This window comes from Podarcis tiliguerta, assembly GCF_965153285.1.
Source record: "Podarcis tiliguerta genome assembly, chromosome: 13".
NCBI lineage: Eukaryota > Metazoa > Chordata > Lepidosauria > Squamata > Lacertidae > Podarcis > Podarcis tiliguerta.
The window spans coordinates 52,459,695-52,475,150 of record NC_139546.1 but is presented as its reverse complement, the minus strand read 5'-3'; the positions used below and the strand labels follow the sequence as shown (position 1 = coordinate 52,475,150).

The 15,456-nt window shown below is 52.1% G+C and overlaps 2 protein-coding genes across 4 annotated transcripts in view; one reads left to right on the top strand and one right to left on the bottom strand.

The window, feature by feature from the left end:
* Positions 1-15,456, bottom strand: part of UFSP1 (UFM1 specific peptidase 1) — a 189,692-nt gene that overhangs the window by 40,045 nt on the left and 134,191 nt on the right. The window lies entirely within an intron of this gene.
* Positions 1-15,456, top strand: part of LOC310662857 (polyamine-transporting ATPase 13A3-like) — a 60,786-nt gene that overhangs the window by 2,712 nt on the left and 42,618 nt on the right. For 2 of the 3 annotated variants that reach the window (XR_014504336.1, XM_083410053.1), the window contains exons 2-6: positions 9,594-9,678; positions 10,131-10,224; positions 11,406-11,579; positions 13,352-13,534; positions 13,631-13,782. Coding sequence is in view for 2 of the 3 variants with exons in the window: in XM_083410053.1 (XP_083266179.1) it covers positions 10,174-10,224; positions 11,406-11,579; positions 13,352-13,534; positions 13,631-13,782 (560 nt within the window). In the remaining variant the exon portion in view is untranslated. Of the gene's footprint in view, positions 1-6,582; positions 6,759-9,593; positions 9,679-10,130; positions 10,225-11,405; positions 11,580-13,351; positions 13,535-13,630; positions 13,783-15,456 lie in introns of those variants that run through there. The other variant, XM_083410054.1, reaches the window with a different exon arrangement.

The following is a 15,456-nucleotide window of genomic DNA, read 5'->3' as shown; positions in this document are numbered from 1 at the left end:
TTAAAGGTTAAAACCAGCACCTTAAACCTGACCCTGTACTCCACCGGGAGCCAGTGCAGCTGGTATAGTACCTGATGAATGTGATCTCGCAGCGAGGACCCCGTAAGGAGTCTCGCCGCGACATTCTGCAGCCGCTGGAGTTTCTGGGTCAGTCTCAAGGGCAGCCCCACATAGAGCGAGTTACAATAATCCAGTCTGGAGGTGACCATCGCGTGGATCACAGTGGCTAGGTCAGGGCGAGAGAGATGAGGGGCCAACTGCTTAGCTTGGCGGAGATGAAAAAATGCTGCCTTTGTTATAGCTGTAATCTGCGCTGAAGAATGGATGCTTTTGAATTATGGTGCTGGAGGAGACTCTTGAGAGTCCCATGGACTGCAAGAAGATCCAACCTCTCCATTCTGAAGGAAATCAGCCCTGAGTGCTCACTGGAAGGACAGATCCTGAAGCTGAGGCTCCAAGACTTTGGCCACCTCATGAGAAGAGAAGACTCCCTGGAAAAGACCCTGATGTTGGGAAAGATGGAGGGCACAAGGAGAAAGGGATGACAGAGGACGAGATGGTTGGACAGTGTTCTCGAAGCTACCAGCATGAGTTTGACCAAACTGCGGGAGGCAGTGGAAGACAGGAGTGCCTGGCATGCTCTGGTCCAGGGGGTCACGAAGAGTCGGGCACGACTAAACGACTAAACAACAACAACATTCTAGCTGCAGCTTCTAGATTGCGCAAAGCGCAGCCTCATGCAGAACGTGTTGCAGTAATCCAGGCCTGAAGTCACTGTGGTCCAGGAACGGCCGTGCGTGTTGCACCAGTCACAGCGGGTAAAAGTTATTGGGACTGCCTAGGCCTCCAGTGGCAGAGCTGGGTCTTGATCCGAGGCTGCATGCCTACGCCTTTGGTGTGAGTGCGGCCGGGGAAGGAAATTGGCCAATTTCTCGGACACTCGCCCACGGTGCCTCCATCTGGCCAGGAGTCAAGCTCAGCTTATTTTTCCTTGCCTCTTGCATCCAGCGCCTGCACGGCCTCTCGTGATTAATGTGTAATTGAGAAATAGAGCTGGGTGTCATCAGCATACAGCATACTGTGAGTGTCTGGAGGTGGTTGGAGGATGGATGGCGGCTAACAGATTGAGGTTGAATCCTGACAAGACAGAAGGACTGTTTTGGGGGGACAGGAGGCGGGCAGGTGTGGAGGACTCCCTGGTCCTGAATGGGGCAACTGTGCCCCTGAAGGACCAGGTGCGCAGCCTGGGAGTCATTTTGGACTCACCACGGTCCATGGAGGCACAGGTCAATTCTGTGTTCAGGGCGGCTGTCTACCAGCTCCATCTGGTACGCAGGATGAGACCCTATCTGCCAGCAGACTGTCTGGCCAGAGTGGTGCATGCTCTGGTTATCTCCCGCTTGGACTACTGCAATGCGCTCTACGTGGGGCTACCTTTGAAGGTGACCCGGAAACGACAACTAATCCAGAATGTGGCAGCTAGACTGGGGACTGGGAGCAGCTGCTGAGACCACATAGCACCAGTCTTGAAAGACCTACACTGGCTCCCAGTACATTTCTGAACACAATTCAAAGTGTTGATGCTGACCTTGAAAGCCCTAAACGACCTCAAAGGCCCAGTATTCCTGAAGGAGCGTCTCCACCCCCATCGTTCTGCCCGGACACTGAGGTCCAGCACCGAGAGCCTTCTGGCAGTTCCCTCCCTGCGAGAAGCCAAGTTACAGGGAACCAGGCAGAGGGCCTTCTTGGTGGTGGCGCCCGCCCTGTGGAACGCCCTCCCACCAGATGTCAGAGAGAGTCACGGTCGCTCTGAAACTGAGCGGCTTCATCCTCAAAATATGCAGCCAGTTTGTCACAGCCGGTTCTCAAGCGCTTCGGAGATCTCTCCCCCGCTGTGGGAGCTGGTGATCTCTGGACTGTCCGAAATAACTCTGCTTGCCGGCTGCTAGAAGGTGCAGTTCAAGCAGCAAAATGAGCCTTATTTGCAACCTTTGCCGTCACATGGTAGGCACGGTCCTGTGAATTGTGCAGTGTTTGGACAGCTTCGGAGCAAGACTTGTTGTTATTGCATATTTATATACAATATAAATATTGCGTATGTATGTGGCTTACGGATAAAAATAGGAACAGCTAAAAATATTGCTGTGGGCGGGGGAGTCATTAAAAAGTGATTAAGCGCTAATAGAATTAACACTGTTTATAAATATAAAATACCTATTTGGAACATACAGATAATTTCAATAAACACAGCACAGCGTTGAAAGCATTGAGTTCCTCAAAGCTACTTGGAATAAGAAGGGTTTTCACCTGCCGATGAGGGACGAGGAGGGAGCCGCCATTGAGAAGGCCCTCTCCGGCATCCCTACCAAGCGGGCCTGAGAGGGGGGTGGGACTGAGAGACACCCCCCCCCCCAAGTATCAATATCTTGGCAGGGTCATATGAGGGAATGCGGCTTCTTCCAGCAGCCCAGACCTAAGACTTTTCATGATTTGCGTTGGACCGAAGACCAGCAAATGGTTAAACTATGGAACTCCCTCCCACAGGATTTTAGAATTTTTCAATTGATTGATTGTGATTTTATGTGAACTGTGTTGCTTTTAATGTTGGCCGCTCTGAGCACGGCTTCGGCTGGGGAGGGTGGGATATAAATAAAATATTATTATTATTTTGGCTTTAAAAGAGAGGATTTGACAAATTCATGGAGGAAGAGGGGGCAATCAACAGCCACTACTTGCACTCAAATCCTGCTTGTGGCATCTGGCCACTGTGAGAACAGGATGCTCTCCCAGGTGGGCTGTTGTCATGATCCAAACGGGGCTCTTCTGATATTTTTAGGAGGGCAAATGGCTTCTTGCATGTGGGAACAAGCAAATTGTTGTAAGAGACAGTCAAGCAATGTAGCTGAGGTCATAGAATCGGAGGTCTTTGGCTCTGGAAGGGACCTCAAAGGTCATCCAGCCCAACCCCCTGGAGAACAGACATCCTGTTGTGGTTTGAGGTGCCATTTGGTGGTTAGCTTATACACCTGAGTTACATTGGCTCCCAGTCCATTTCCGAGCACAATTCAAAGTGTTGGTGCTGACCTTGAAAGTCGTAAATGGCCTCAAAGGCCCAGTAGACCTGAAGGAGCGCCTCCACCTCCATTGTTCTGCCCAGACACTGAGGTCCAGCTCTGAGGGCCTTCTGGCAGTTCCCTCTCTGCGAGAAGCCAAGTTACAGGGAACCAGGCAGAGGGCCTTCTCGGTGGTGGCTCCCGCCCTGTAGAACGCCCTCCTACCAGATGTCAAAGAGAACAACAACTACCAGACTTTTAGAAGACATCTGAAGGCAGCCCTGTTTAGGGAAGCTTTTAACGTTTAACAGACCACTGTATTTTAATAGTTTGTTGGAAGCCGCCCAGAGTGGCTGGGGAGGCCCAGCCAGATGGGCAGGGTATAAATAATAATTATTATTATTATTATTATAACACTATCTGCAAGGGGTGTTGGACTAGATGACCTGTGGTGCCCCCTTCCCCATGCCTGCTTGACGTGTGCTGCCTTGACTTGAGGGCAGGCCGTTCAGGCCTTGGCAACAGCCCCCTTTTCTCAGAGGTGTTCAGACCTCTCACACTGTTCGGGAAGTGGAAATTCACAGCTGCCTTTCCTAACCACGGGGAGCGCCTCTGGAGCAAAGCCTCAAACTAAGTCTCTCTGATGAGCCAGCAGCTCAGAACAAACAGCACAACTTCCTTTTTGGCCCTCGATTTGTGCCACACATCAGCCGCCTGGCAAGGAAAATCCAGGTAGAAGAAATGTAAAGTATTGCACTTGGGCAAAAAAAATGAGAGGCACAAATACAAGATGGGTGACACCTGGCTTGAGAGCAGTACATGTGAAAAGGATCTAGGAGTCTTGGTTGACCACAAACTTGACATGAGCCAACAGTGTGACGCGGCAGCTAAAAAAGCCAATGCAATTCTGGGCTGCATCAATAGGAGTATAGCATCTAGATCAAGGGAAGTTATAGTGCCACTGTATTCTGCTCTGGTCAGACCTCACCTGGAGTACTGTGTCCAGTTCTGGGCACCACAGTTCAAGAAGGACACTGACAAACTGGAACGTGTCCAGAGGAGGGCAACCAAAATGGTCCAAGGCCTGGAAACGATGCCTTATGAGGAACGGCTAAGGCATGTTTAGCCTGGAGAAGAGGAGGTTAAGGGGTGATATGATAGCCATGTTCAAATATATAAAAGGATGTCACCTAGAGGAGGGAGAAAGGTTGTTTTCTGCTGCTCCAGAGAAGCGGACACGGAGCAATGGATCCAAACTACAAGAAAGAAGATTCCACCTAAACATTAGGAAGAACTTCCTGACAGTAAGAGCTGTTCGACAGTGGAATTTGCTGCCAAGGAGTGTGGTGGAGTCTCCTTCTTTGGAGGTCTTTAAGCAGAGGCTTGACAGCCATATGTCAGGAGTGCTCTGATGGTGTTTCCTGCTTGGCAGGGGGTTGGACTCGATGGCCCTTGGGGTCTCCTCCAACTCTATGATTCTATGATTCTACTGAACTATGTGGTCCAATGGTCTGTTTCAGTCTAAGGGAGCTTCATATTCGGAGTCTCCGCCGGCTTCTCTTGCTAGTTCCTCCTGCAAAGGGCTGTCAGGGGAGAGGTTGGAGTCTCCGGTGGCACAACTTGGGCTGCGGCGCATCTTGTCTTAACCTGCCTGGCTTCTTGGCGCACCCTCGGCTGCCTTGCTGTAGCCCACTCAGACCTGCCTAGAGGACCCAGGTGTCCTGGCAGCAGAACAGAAGAGGGGGGGGGTGAGCTCAGCCCCCAGAGCGGTGCAGATGGGCTCCCGGCGCCCAGCCCAAGCCCAACTGCCGGATCTGTGCCCCCCAAGGGAAAGCCGTTGCGCTGCAGATGAGCGATAAAAGCCGCTCGCGAAATCAAAACTCCCATCTCCTCGCCACTCCCAGGAGCGGTTCTGTGGAAGAGCCGTTCCTCTCGAGGGGTGGGAGGGGAACTTCCTCTGCTGTGCCTGCCCCGACTGGGAAACAGGGCTGCAAGAGCAGAGAACTGGCAGCTAACAGATTGAGGTTGAATCCTGATGAGACAGAAGTACTGTTTTGGGGGGGCAGGAGGCGGGCAGGTGTGGGGGACTCCCTGGTCCTGAATGGGGCAACTGTGCCCCTGAAGGACCAGGTGCGCAGCCGGGGAGTCATTCTGGACTCACTGCTGTCCATGGAGGCACAGGTCAGTTCTGTGTCCAGGGCACTTGTTTATCAGCTCCATCTGGTACGCAGGATGAGACCCTCCCTGCCCGCAGACTGCCTGGCCAGAGTGGTGCATGCTCTGGTTATCTCTCGCTTGGACTACTGCCATGCGCTCTACGTGGGGCTACCTTTGAAGGTGACCCGGAAACTACAACTAATCCAGAATGCAGCAGCTAGACTGGGGACTGGGAGCAGCCGCCAAGACCATATAACACTGGTCCTGAGAGATCTGCATTGGCTTCCAGGATGTTTCTGAGCACAATTCAAAGCGTTGGTGCTGACCTTGAAAGCCCTAAATGGCCTCAAAGGCCCAGTAGACCTGAAGGAGTGTCTCCACCCCCCATCGTTCAGCCCGGACACTGAGGTCCAGGTCCGAGGGCTTTCTGGCGGTTCCCTGCCTGCGAGAAGCCACGTTACAGGGAACCAGGCAGAGGGCCTTCTCGGTGGTGGCGCCCGCCCTGTGGAACGCCCTCCCTTCAGATGTGAAGGAAATAAGCAGCTATCTTCTCTTTAAAAGACAACTGAAGGCAGCCCTGTTTAGGGAAGATTTTAATATTTAATGCTGTATTGTTTTTAACACTGGGAGCCGCCCAGAGTGGCTGGGGAAACTCAGCCAGATAGGTGGGGTATAAATAATAAATTATTATATTATTATTGAACTCGAGAGTTCGGAGGGGCCGGAGGGTCCTGTAGTCCCACCCCTTGCAATGCAGGAATCTTTTGCCCAGCACAGGACTCGAACCCACAGCCCTGAGATTAAAAGTTCCGTGCTCTCCCGACTGAGCTATCCCCACCCCACAAATAAAAAAGTAGAATCGCACGGGACTCACCCGGGACCTTCAAGGGCCCGCCACCTTTTGAGGTGCAGTGTTCCCTCCGCTGCCAAACCGCCCTCACGCTCAGAAAGCTCTTCCTAACGTTTAGTTCGAATGAATGGCTTCGCCGGGAGCGGGATTCCTTTATCAGGAGCAAAGATCCCTGCTACCCACCCGTGGGAAAATGAGAGGTCAGAGCAATTCCCTCTAGGGGGAAAAAAAGAGGAGAGAGCGTTAACCTGTGGAACTCCCTGCTACAGGGGTGGCCACCAACTTAGGTGGCTATAAAAGAGGATTAGGCAGATTGTGTTTGGGTTAGGTAAGCTATGTCTTGATTAGCAGATTTGTTCTTTTAAGAAGACAGAGGGGGACCTTTTTTGCAGATTCCCTTCATGGGACAAAAGGCGTGAGGAGTTTGGAAAAGGCCAGATAGGGAGAGGCTGGGAGCCGGGATACCTGAGCTGCTGCCCTTCCCCCAATCCCCACCCATGGGTGCTCTTGAACACCTACTTTGTCCCCGCAACTCCAGGAAGCTCGAAACCGGATCGCGGGCTTCCTCTGCCAAAGCAAACCAGCCGTTGGTTAAACCTGCCGGTCTGGAAATGTCGGTGTTTATATCTCCTTCCCCAAAACCGTGTGCATGAAATGCTTTGGCACTCACCTGGCCAGGGACGGAGTAGCAACGGCAGGTGCGTGCACAGGTGTGTGTGAGAGAGAGAGAGAGAGAGAGAAAAGCGAAGAACGTCAGCGCAGGGAGAGGCAGCGTGGTGCAATGGCTAGAGTGTCGGACTAAGACCTGGGTGGAAAGGATTTGAACGCCCCCTACTCAGCCCTGAAAGTCACTGGTTGACCGGGGGGGGGGTGTGTCCCGGCCTTCTCTCTGCCTAGCCAACCTCGCAGGGTTGTTGTGGGGGATGAAACGGGGAGCAGAGGACCACAGTGCCCCACCTCAGAGGGGAAAATGTGGGACGTGGAGTGCAATAAATAATGTGGAACACGGGACTCTGTTCACAGAATCACAGAGCTGGAGGGGACCCCACGGGGTCATCTAGTCCAACCCCCTTTCAGTGCAGGAACTGTTGCGAGGAGTGGAACTTGGGAGAGGGCGAGGAAGGCACCCCTGAAGATGCTCTGGGCTCCATCTCCCAGCTGGCAGAGCTTTCCGGAACATCTGGAGGGCGTCCGGTCGGGGAAGGCAGCTCCGGGGGATAAGCAGAGCTCTGCTTGGCCAGACTTTTTTTTGGGGGGGGGGAGCCTTCTCTTCCTGGCTTCTACAGGGTTTCCAGCGGGAAGCTAAGTGCCGCCTCTTCCAATATGCCCCACGGAGGACCTTAAGGTCCATAAACAGCAACACCCTAGAGGTCCCTAAGGAAGTCAGACTAGCCTCAACCAGAGCCAGGGCCTTTTCAGCGATGGCTCCGGCCTGGTGGAACGCTCTGTCTCCTGAGACCAGGGCCCTGCGGGATCTGATCTCTTTCCACAGGGCCTGTAAGACAGAGTTGTTCCGCCTGGCCTTTGGTTTGGAATCAACTTGATTCCTTACCCCTCTTTCTTTTTTCCTTCTGTGATGGAATTCCTATTTGGGGACTTCCCTGGATTTTTTCTGGCCCACATAGGACCAGTCTGGATAGTTGGCCTTGGCGAAGACTTGACATTTTTATCCCCAGAAAAGTTTTTGATTGAGTTTCCACTGAAATGAAGCTACATTTTAATGTTGTATAATAATCTTGTTTTTAAGCTGTATTTCAATCAATTGTTTTCATATTTGGTTTTGCCGCCCTGAGCCTGGTCTTGGCTGGGGAGGGTGGGGCATAAATAAAATTTATTATCATCATCATCATCATTATTATTAGGAGGCTGGATGACTCTGCAGTATGAACCCCAGTTCCTGGAAACCTCAGGAGCAGAGAAAGTTCCCTTGTGCTTGGACCCGGCTTGCACAACAGGCCGGCCACTGTGAGGGCAGGATACCGGCCTGATCCGGCAGCCCTCCATGCCCTCGATCCAGGGACAGAGCCACAGCTTCTCACCTCCTCTAGATACATTGAGCATTTCCCTAATGCCCGGACGCCCGTCTCTCCTCCTGCCTGCAGCCTTGCACCCCCCGGGCACCGCCCAGCAGCCTGCGGCCTTGATCCATAGAATCACAGAGTTGGAAGAGACCACAAGGGCCATCGAGTCCAACCCCCTGCCAAGCAGGAAACACCATCAGAGCACTCCTGACATATGGTTGTCAAGCCTCTGCTTAAAGACCTCCAAAGAAGGAGACTCCACCACACTCCTTGGCAGCAAATTCCACTGTCGAACAGCTCTTACTGTCAGGAAGTTCTTCCTAAGGTTTAGGTGGAATCTTCTTTCTTGTAGTTTGGATCCATTGCTCCGCGTCCGCTTCTCTGGAGCAGCAGAAAACAACCTTTCTCCCTCCTCTAGGTGACATCCTTTTATATATTTGAACATGGCTATCATATCACCCCTTAACCTCCTCTTCTCCAGGCTAAACATGCCCAGCTCCCTTAGCCGTTCCTCATAAGGCATCGTTTCCAGGCCTTTGACCATTTTGGTTGCCCTCCTCTGGACACGTTCCAGTTTGTCAGTGTCCTTCTTGAACTGTGGTGCCCAGAACTGGACACAGTACTCCAGGTGAGGTCTGACCAGAGCAGAATACAGTGGCACTATTACTTCCCTTGATCTAGATGCTATACTCCTATTGATGCAGCCCAGCATTGCATTGGCTTTTTTAGCTGCCGCATCACACTGATGGCTCATGTCAAGTTTGTGGTCAACCAAGACTCCTAGATCCTTTTCACATGTACTGCTCTCAAGCCAGGTGTCACCCATCTTGTATTTGTGCCTCTCATTTTTTTTTGCCCAAGTGCAATACTTTACATTTCTCCCTGTTAAAGTTCATCTTGTTTGTTTTTGCCCAGTTCTCTAATCTGTCAAGGTCGTTTTGAAGTGTGATCCTGTCCTCTGGGGTGTTAGCCACCCCTCCTAGTTTGGTGTCATCTGCAAATTTGATCAGGATGCCCTTGAGTCCATCCTCCAAGTCGTTGATAAAGATGTTGAATAAGACCGGGCCCAAGACAGAACCCTGTGGCACCCCACTAGTCACTCTTCTCCAGGATGAAGAGGAACCATTGATGAGCACCGTTTGGGTCCGGTCAGCCAGCCAGTTACAAATCCACTGAGTGGTAGCATAGTCAAGACCGCATTTTACCAGCTTCTTTACAAGAATATCATGGGGCACCTTGTCAAATGCCTTGCTGAAATCAAGGTAGGCTACATCCACTGCGTTCCCTTCACCTACCAGGCTTGTAATTCTGTCAAAAAATGAGATCAGGTTAGTCTGACATGACTTATTTTTCAGAAATCCATGCTGACTATTGGTGATCACAGCATTCCTTTCTAGGTGCTCACAGACTGTTTGCTTAATGATCTGCTCCAGAATCTTCCCAGACTGACTGGGCGGTAATTATTTGGGTCAGGTAATCCCGACCTTCCCTTTCTTTCTCTCCCTTCTGCAGTTCCTCAACAGGCTGCCTGCCTATCCCTCCTGGATGTGGCCCGTCGACCCGGGACCCTTCAGCTGACACAGTGACAAAAGTTGCCGTGAGTTTGCTCTGGGGGACGGATCCAGACACGTGCGTTGGGCTCGAAAATGCCGAAAGCAGAACTTCGGCCCTGTCCTTTCCCTCTCCTCCACCAGCTGCCTTTTCAGGCAGGCTCTCCCAACCCGGGAACACGGCATTGTGGTCAGGAGTTCGAAACCACAGGCCTCCAGGGGCTGCGAATAGCCGGCTGGGCTGAGGTTTTGCCCACGAGGACAGAGAGAGATCGGATGACTGGGGGGCTTTGTCCCAGGCCTCCTAGAGAGGGTGTGTGTGTGTGTGTGTGTGTGTGTGGTTTATCGCTGAACAGATGCTTCTGTGGGACTGGGCGGACAGGGGAACCCGCCGGGACGTGGTGTTTGCAGGGGAAGGGACGTGCGCGGCGTGACTGCGGGGAGGAGGGCCCCTGGGTGCCCTTTGCTGACCCGTTCTCTCCCTCTCTGTCTGTCTCAGGAGCCTGGAAGTGGAGTAATTGCGTGACCCACAGGAAGGAGACATGGAGAGAGCGGCCGAGGCGCACGTCAACCGCCACGAGGAAGACGAGATGGTCAGTGTGTGGTGGCGCTTCCTGGAAAACGCTCCAGAGCGTTCCCCTAAGAATGGGAGGGTCCTCTAGCCCAGGCACCCCCAACCTTCGGCCCTCCAGATGTTTTGGACTACAGTTCCCATCATCCCTGACCCCTGGTCCTGTTAGCTAAGGATCATGGGAGTTGTAGTCCCAAAACAGCTGGAGGGCCGCAGGTTGGGGATGCCTGTTCTAGCCCAGCTACGCAGCAGTGTGGTGACTCTAGACACTGCTGCTGATGATTTATAGTATTTATAAAAGTAAAGGGACCCCTGACCATTAGGTCCAGTCTCATCTCGCTTTATTGGCCGAGGGAGCTGGCGTACAGCTTCCGGGTCATGTGGCCAGCAGGACTAAGCCGCTTCTGGCGAACCAGAGCAGCGCACGGAAACGCCGTTTACCTTCCTGCCGGAGCAGTACCTATTTATCTACTTGCACTGGTGTGCTTTCAACCTGCTAGGTTCGCAGGAGCAGGGACCGAGCAACGGGAGCTCACCCCACCGCGGGGATTCGAACTGCCGACCTTCTGATCAGCAAGCCCTAGGCTCTGTGGTTTAACCCACAGAGCTACCCGCATCCCTTTTGTTATTTATATACTGCCCTAATACCAGCAGGTCGCAGTTCACAGGATGAAATCATGATACAAAAGCACAACATACATAATCAAAATACGAACAGGAGCAACCCAATAGCCCCGCCCCTCCAAACACATTTTAAAAGGGCATTGAATGTCTTTAATATATATATGAATTGATTTGTTTATTTTTTCAGATTAAAATTTTACAGTCACTTCTCGAACGTACAACCTAAAAACAAGATTCCAGGGAATCTCTTCCCTCCTCCCCTTCGTGGGAGTCCTATTGTCAATCATTTCCTCCTGCATCTTCTAAAATAATCCAAATCTTTTACCTCTCCATTGTGTCCAAAATTCACCATTAAACTACAAGTGCTGTTGCAGTCTTTCTAATGATTTTAACCGATTACTAAAATGCCCAGAGCAGGGTGACGGAGCAGAGGCAGTTGGGGGCATGGCCTGGAAAGTGTACTGAGGGCCACGCAGAGGGGTGCCGGGGGCCGCATTTGCTCCCTGGTTGCCCAGGGTCTCCCATTTCTCCGTGAGAAAACCCTCTGGCTTTTCCACCCTCCTTCCCCCCTCTGCGCAGGAAATCTCTGGCTACCGCCCCTGCTGCTGGAAGCTGGCGCTGGTCTCGCTGGGCACCCTTTGCAGCGGAGGTTTCCTCCTCCTCTTCCTCTACTGGCTGCCGGAACTGAGCGTCAAGTGGACCTGCCGCGCCGTGCCGCTGAGGGACGCCCGGGTCGTGCTGCTGAGGACCACGGTAGGCAGCCTCGGGCTCTGGGAAGGGCCCCTCGCCTCCCACCCCTCGCCTCCCACCCCTGACTCCCATCGCCTTGTCTTGCTGTTTCACCTGGTGGTGCAGGGTTGCCATGCCTACAGAGGGTCTCCCAGGGGTTTTTTTGGTTTTTTGTTTTGGATAACATTTTATTGGTTTTCCAAAAATAACAAAACGGGGGGGGGGGGGGGGGACAGAGGAAAGACAATCATAACCAAATTAAACCATCATTTTCGGCCGACTTCACTCCCCCTCTTGGTTCCTTTATAATATACCGTATTTTTCGCTGCATAAGGCGCACCTAGTTTTTAGAGGGGGAAATCAATAATAAATTAATAATAATAATAATAATAATAATAATAATAATAATAATAATAATAATTTATTATTTGTACCCCGCCCATCTAGCTGGGTTTCCCCAGCCACTCTGGCGGCTTCCAACAAAGATGAAAAATACACTAAAATGTCACATATTAAAAACTTCCCTGAACAGGGCTGCCTTCAGATGTCTTCTGAATGTCAGGTAGTTGTTTATCTCTTTGACATCTGATGGGAGGGCGTTCCACAGGGCGGGTGCCACTACTGAGAAGGCCCTCTGCCTGGTTCCCTGTAACTTGGCCTCTCGCAGTGAGGGAACCGCCAGAAGGCCCTCGGAGCTGGACCTCAGTGTCCGGGCAGAACAATGGGGGTGGAGACGCTCCTTCAGATATACTGGACCTAGGCTGTTTAGGGCTTTCAAGGTCAGCACCAACACTTTGAATTGTGCTCGGAAACGTACTGGGAGCCAGTGTAGGTCTTTCAAGACCGGTGTTATATGGTCTCGGCGGCCGCTCCCAGTTATTTTGCTCCCCCCCCCCCAGCCTTTCCGCTTCTGCCAGAGCTTCTGGGGCTGCCGGGGGAAGCCTGGGTTCACCCCCCAGCCCCAAAGAGCAAAGAAGCCAAGTCAGCAAGCGGGATCCATCCCGCTCGCTGTCTTGGCTTCTGCCATAGCCGCGCGCAGCCTCTCTCGGCCAGAGGGGCTGCATGCGGCTATTGCCTTGTCCCCACCTCCCGCAAAAGCCCACAGGAGCCACACACCCTTTAAGGAGCGCACGGCTCCTGCGGGCTTTTCTACGAGGAGGGAGAAGGGACTGACTGTCCGCGTCAGTCCCTTCTCCCTCCTAGGGAAAAACTCGCAAGAGCCGCGTGCATCTCTTGGGGGCTTTTCCTGCCTGCCTCCCCCCTGCCTTTGCTCCATAAGATGCACACACATTTCCCCTTACTTTTTAGTAGGGAAAAAGTGTGCCTTATGGAGCGAAAAATACGATACTTGTTCCTGCACGTCCATAAAATCTTACATACTTAACAATCCAATTTTAAAACCTCCTTCGTCTTATTACAAGTGGCTTTTAAAAGTTATACTAATGTAAAGAACTATACCCAAAGCTTCCAGTGTTTTATCTCCTTGCTTCTTCTAACGAGCTGGCGTCTCAGCAAAACCATAATAAATCAGAAATAGAGCTCTCTTCGGTTGGCAGTGTTGCAAAACCACCACAGTATTTCACACAGTCGATTCTTTCAAGCACTCTGTAAAGAAAATCATAAGTTCCTTTGAACCCCAGCAAACAATGTTTTCAGTAGGGGCTGAAGCGAGTGCAGCTGAAGGCGTCAATAGGCAGGGAGTTCCGGAGGGCAGGTTTCGCCGCAGCACTGCAAAATCTTGAGTTTGTAGGAAACGTGGGTGACCGCTCACCCTTCCCGCTGCTTTCCTCCCTCAGGACGAGTTCCGGACTTGGTCCCGGATCCGGGTGCGCTCCTTCTTCGCTCCCGGATCGAGCCCGCTGGGCTTCCCGCAGGTGCCGGAGAGCAAGAGGCCACTCTGCCAGGCCGGCCCGTTGGAGGACTGGGATTGCGAAGAGGGCAATCTTCTGTCCCAACCCACCTGCGGGGAGCAGGCAGAGGTGAGCTGGGGGCCTTTGGGAGGGGGTGGGTGTCTCTGCTGCAGCCCTCCTCTCTTCCCCCACCCTCACGGACACCTTTCTCTCCCCCCCCCCCAGATTCGCTTTTTCGTCCACCAGAATTCACGCTACCTCTGGAGCCCCGAATCCCAGTCCTTCCAGCGGCTCAGGGCCCTTGATGCTGGGCTGTCGTGCTCCTCCCTGCACAGCCTCCATGGGGCTGGCCTCCCTCGCAGCACCCAGGACTACCGGTGAGTAAGGGGAGAGGTGCAAGGGCAGGCTGCGCCCGTGCTGAGCATCTCTGGGCAGGGGGTGAGACGGTTGCGGGCGCCCAAGGAACCCTCTCCTTCCCCCTTCCTTGCCCAAAGTGAAAACCGCTTCCTTATTTCCCTGGCAGACCTCACTGCACTCACTGAGACCCAGGAACTCCTGAGACTATCGCCCCCTACATTTCCCAGGCAGTTCCCTTGCACGGCGGTACCTTGGTTCTCAAACTTCATCCGGAAGTCCGTTCCAAAACCAAAGCGTTCCAAAACCAAGGCGCGCTTTCCCATAGAAGGTAATGCAAAACGGATTAATCCGTTCCAGACTTTTAAAAACAACCCCTAAGACAGCCATTTAACATGAATTTCACTATCTAAGGAGACCATTGATCCATAAAATGAAAGCAACAAGCAATGTACTGCAGTCACACAATCAGTCAGTAGCTGAACTGGGTTCCACACAATCACAAAAACAAAAAAAGCCACAAAAATGCAAAATAAATAGCAAAAACAGGCAGACCTCAGCAACCAACACCTAAAACTGAGCACATTTGGGTTCCGAAAATAGTTCGCAAACCGGAACACTTCCAGGTTTGCGGTGTTTGGGTTTCAAGTTGTTTGAGTACCAAGGTGTCTGAGAACCAAGGTACCACTGTAAGTTACTTGGAGAGTAAGGGCAGCCCGTGCTCCCCACGTCTCTCCCAGGTCTCAGAAGAGCGTCCTGGCCTCTTAGCTCTGATCCTAAACTCCCAGTAGCAGGAACTCCAACCGTCTGGGCATATGGTGGATCCTAAAAAACCCAAGGTTGGCAGTTACACACACACACACACTCCGGTGGTCATATTAGTAATAAAAATAATGATGATGATGATGATGATGATGATAATAAATTTTATTTATACCCCGCCCTCCCCAGCCAGAGGCGGGCTCAGGACGACTAAGACCAGTAAAATTACAGTAAAAACATGATAGGAAAAAAACCAATTTAAAATACAGATTAAAATGCAGCCTCATTTTAAAAGTAGCCCATAGATCAAAACCATAAGGGGAGGGAAACATAAGGGTCAGACTGAGTCCAAACCAAAGGCCAGGCTGAACAGCTCCGTCTTGCAGGCCCTGCGGAAAGATGTCAAGTCCCGCAGGGCCCTAGTCTCTTGGGACAGAGCGTTCCAACAAGTCGGGGCCAGTACTGAAAAGGCCCTGGCTCAATTGAGACCAATCTAACCACCTTGCGACCTGGGACCTCCAAAATGTTGTCATTTGTGGACCTTAAATTCCCCCGTGGGGCATACCAGGAGAGGCGGTCCCGTAGGTACGAGGGTCCTAGGCCGCATGGGGCTTTTTTAGGAAACTTTCTTCAAAATAACTGGAGTAGAGGAAAAGCAGGCAGGTCAGATCAGAACACAAAACATGCCAGAGCTCTGTGGTTCCAAAACCGGACCAGTCCTTGCCTATACACAACACCAGAGTTGTGGTTTACTCACAAGGAAGCAGTGAGGCTGGTCAGCTCCATAGAAGGTCCGGCCTAGGTCCCTGGTGGTGGGACAACCGTTCAAGGAGAACTCAGATTTTTTAGAAGCCTCTCTCCCTTCTCCTGGAAGGAGTGACCTCCGGCTCTTTCTGACCAGTGAGATTTGGAGTCCAGTTGCTCAGGTCCAGAAC